This window comes from Sinocyclocheilus grahami, unplaced genomic scaffold (genome assembly GCF_001515645.1).
Source record: "Sinocyclocheilus grahami isolate Dianchi unplaced genomic scaffold, SAMN03320097.WGS_v1.1 scaffold1323.1, whole genome shotgun sequence".
NCBI classification, from domain to species: Eukaryota; Metazoa; Chordata; class Actinopteri; order Cypriniformes; family Cyprinidae; genus Sinocyclocheilus; species Sinocyclocheilus grahami.
The window spans coordinates 432,027-436,156 of record NW_015506502.1 but is presented as its reverse complement, the minus strand read 5'-3'; the positions used below and the strand labels follow the sequence as shown (position 1 = coordinate 436,156).

The 4,130-nt window shown below is 39.0% G+C and overlaps 1 protein-coding gene across 7 annotated transcripts in view; it reads right to left on the bottom strand.

The window, feature by feature from the left end:
• LOC107569212 (centrosomal protein of 128 kDa-like) overlaps window positions 1–3,897 on the bottom strand; it is a 74,293-nt gene extending 70,396 nt beyond the window's left edge. For 3 of the 7 annotated variants that reach the window (XM_016255234.1, XM_016255239.1, XM_016255235.1), the window contains exons 1-4: window positions 2,123–2,251; window positions 1,591–1,747; window positions 1,407–1,493; window positions 1,196–1,322 (exon numbers count right to left, since the gene is read on the bottom strand). In XM_016255234.1, coding sequence (XP_016110720.1) covers window positions 1,196–1,322; window positions 1,407–1,493; window positions 1,591–1,746 — 370 coding nt within the window. In that variant the 5' untranslated portion in view covers window position 1,747; window positions 2,123–2,251. Of the gene's footprint in view, window positions 1–1,195; window positions 1,323–1,406; window positions 1,494–1,590; window positions 1,789–2,122; window positions 2,252–2,841; window positions 2,969–3,052; window positions 3,140–3,236; window positions 3,435–3,768 lie in introns of those variants that run through there. The other 4 variants (XM_016255238.1, XM_016255236.1, XM_016255237.1 and 1 more) reach the window with 4 other exon arrangements.
• Window positions 3,898–4,130: the final 233 nt, after the last annotated feature.

The following is a 4,130-nucleotide window of genomic DNA, read 5'->3' as shown; positions in this document are numbered from 1 at the left end:
ATATATATATATATATATATATATATATATATATATAGCCTAGCTTTATTATGTTTTTCTCCACTCGCAGAAGCACTGCAGGTGCATGATGTGATATGACCATGTGAATCCTCATGTTCTGTTGTTTGCTGCTTTTTGCGCATGTAAAATTAATCCCCGGGAAACAAATATTAGTATTTTTAACGGGTCACAGACACTTATCCTTTCTTATAGTGTCATTATTTAGCTTAAGTCAGTGCAGTGTTGGTTCAGTTCAGATCAATAACTGTGAAGTTCATCAATCTGAAGCGAATTCAATTCAGAAAATGCAGCAATTTTGTCATTCACCTTGAGTCAGTACTGATTCTATTCAGGGGCCAGTTGCATAAACTATTTAGACTAGTCTTAAAAAGTTAGTCATCTAATTTTTTTTCTTTAAGACTGGTCATAACTTTTTTAATTCAGTTATGAAAAGGTCGATTGGTCTTATTTGTAGTGGAAAGGTAAGACTGATTTGCCCTTGGCAACTGCTAGTTGGTCAAACTAGTTCTTAAGACACAGTCTTAACATGGTGACTAAGTTTATGCAACTGGCCCCAGTTCAACACCAGTGTCAATGTCACAAGATGCAATTCAGCTGTAAAGCAGCTCTACAGAAGACAACAGTGCCATCATCCAGCTTAATGCAGTTCAAATTCATTCGAAGGTGCAGTCAATGAAGTCAAAACTGACACTGAAGATGTCTTATTTCAGAAAAGTAACTATTATCAAATTTACTGTTATTCCTCGTGAATTGTAAATTATTTTAATTTCTTTCTTACTTTGGAATGTAATGGTCACTTTTCTGAAATGAGGCAGCTGCAATGATGTATGCGGTTGACAAATGCAAACTCAGGAGGGTGCAGCCTTCGAAATGAGACATAGCAATTGTCTCATAAAAGACGAAAGTTAAATGCGATTTTGTGTAAAATGTCTTAGCTTGTACATTGCAATAAAAAAAAAACAATATGAGATAACAACAATGCATTGTGGGATACAGTATTTCAACAGTGTAATCGGGTTATATATTGCACGTTTTGGCAAAAAGAAAAACTAGTACTTTTAAGTGGGAAGAGTAAAGAATATACTATACATAATTTATTAGCATTATTACAAATAATACGTGTATTGACAAGCTTCCACTAATTCAATCAAGCAAGCTATTGCTTGTTTAGTACCTGTGGCGCTGCCTTCGTCCAGGTCACTGGTGTGCAGTGTGGAGAGGGAGGCGCTCCACCCAGCAGTGGACCTCCTCAGCTGCTGTGCCTGCAGATGCTGGATAGACTCCTCTAAGCTCTCCCTGAGCTAGAACACAGGGCATGCTCTCAAAACAACACCCTTATCTGAAATCAGAGACAATCCCAAACCATTTTGTGCACCAATACTCACTGTCACCATGGCTTCTGCTTGGTCATCTGTGTGTTCCTTATACTGTCCCAACATCCGATCTACTTTGTTTAGATTTCGGCTTGTGTCCTGCACAAAACACAAGCTTGCATGTTAAAAGACCCCAGCGATTCCTGTTCTACACAGCAGAGCCGGCATTCACTTGCAAATAATAAAAACAGCTTACGTGTAGAGTGTTTGCTAAAGTATCAATTTTGTCAGATATGCCTGATACATGATTGTCCCTAGGAAACCCGCTATCAGGCCTTGTTCGGCGCTTTCTGACCCGCGATCGATGCCCCGTGGGTCTGTCATAGGTGTCAGATTCACTGGAGGAGTCCATGCTGACATGAGCCAAAGGATGAAAATAAGAAACAGCACTAATCTGAAATCAGAAACCAACTTCACCAGTCCTGACACTTGCATTATCTGTTTGCCTAACTCAGCTGATAGACGTGTGTAATTACAACTGGCGAGAAAGTATTCCGCTTAATTAATGTTTAAGGCTGATTTTCACTGGTCTAGTTAATTGAAATCCTAAATTTTATGTAAACAAAGATGTAAACACTCGACTTGGCGCAGAGTTTACGTTAAAGTATCAAGCTAGTTAGCTTCGTGCTTACAGATTTTCTTTGTTAAAAAGTCGTGTCCGTGAGTATAATATATTGCCAAATCACAAAATTGCAAAACTACAAAAGCGTACATAAAACTACCCCTACCCGTGTGGCCAGCAGTTTGACGGTTATCTTGTGTGATCAATGAAAGGCACCGCCATCCTCTGCTATGGCAACTTAAACTGGCCGCCTAACAGGAAAACAACAAACGCTATGAATCATGGGAGTTGTAGTTTTGACACTCGCGCCGCACCTGTTACGTTTCAGAACAACTCCTTTATATATTATATTTTGTTATATAAAAAAGCAGTGACGGGGGGACAAAAAAAATATTTAGATTTTAATTTAATTAAATATGTTTGCCTGATGGCACCCCAAATTTACTGTTATTCCTCGTGAATTGTAAATTATTTTAATTTCTTTCTTACTTTGGAATGTAATGGTCACTTTTCTGAAATGAGGCAGCTGCAATGATGTATGCGGTTGACAAATGCAAACTCAGGAGGGTGCAGCCTTCGAAATGAGACATAGCAATTGTCTCATAAAAGACGAAAGTTAAATGCGATTTTGTGTAAAATGTCTTAGCTTGTACATTGCAATAAAAAAAAAACAATATGAGATAACAACAATGCATTGTGGGATACAGTATTTCAACAGTGTAATCGGGTTATATATTGCACGTTTTGGCAAAAAGAAAAACTAGTACTTTTAAGTGGGAAGAGTAAAGAATATACTATACATAATTTATTAGCATTATTACAAATAATACGTGTATTGACAAGCTTCCACTAATTCAATCAAGCAAGCTATTGCTTGTTTAGTACCTGTGGCGCTGCCTTCGTCCAGGTCACTGGTGTGCAGTGTGGAGAGGGAGGCGCTCCACCCAGCAGTGGACCTCCTCAGCTGCTGTGCCTGCAGATGCTGGATAGACTCCTCTAAGCTCTCCCTGAGCTAGAACACAGGGCATGCTCTCAAAACAACACCCTTATCTGAAATCAGAGACAATCCCAAACCATTTTGTGCACCAATACTCACTGTCACCATGGCTTCTGCTTGGTCATCTGTGTGTTCCTTATACTGTCCCAACATCCGATCTACTTTGTTTAGATTTCGGCTTGTGTCCTGCACAAAACACAAGCTTGCATGTTAAAAGACCCCAGCGATTCCTGTTCTACACAGCAGAGCCGGCATTCACTTGCAAATAATAAAAACAGCTTACGTGTAGAGTGTTTGCTAAAGTATCAATTTTGTCAGATATGCCTGATACATGATTGTCCCTAGGAAACCCGCTATCAGGCCTTGTTCGGCGCTTTCTGACCCGCGATCGATGCCCCGTGGGTCTGTCATAGGTGTCAGATTCACTGGAGGAGTCCATGCTGACATGAGCCAAAGGATGAAAATAAGAAACAGCACTAATCTGAAATCAGAAACCAACTTCACCAGTCCTGACACTTGCATTATCTGTTTGCCTAACTCAGCTGATAGACGTGTGTAATTACAACTGGCGAGAAAGTATTCCGCTTAATTAATGTTTAAGGCTGATTTTCACTGGTCTAGTTAATTGAAATCCTAAATTTTATGTAAACAAAGATGTAAACACTCGACTTGGCGCAGAGTTTACGTTAAAGTATCAAGCTAGTTAGCTTCGTGCTTACAGATTTTCTTTGTTAAAAAGTCGTGTCCGTGAGTATAATATATTGCCAAATCACAAAATTGCAAAACTACAAAAGCGTACATAAAACTACCCCTACCCGTGTGGCCAGCAGTTTGACGGTTATCTTGTGTGATCAATGAAAGGCACCGCCATCCTCTGCTATGGCAACTTAAACTGGCCGCCTAACAGGAAAACAACAAACGCTATGAATCATGGGAGTTGTAGTTTTGACACTCGCGCCGCACCTGTTACGTTTCAGAACAACTCCTTTATATATTATATTTTGTTATATAAAAAAGCAGTGACGGGGGGACAAAAAAAATATTTAGATTTTAATTTAATTAAATATGTTTGCCTGATGGCACCCACTCATGTGAAACAGCTAGTCTATCTATATATCTATCTATCTGTATGTCTGTCTGTCTCTCTCCCTCTAAATATATATATATATATATATAT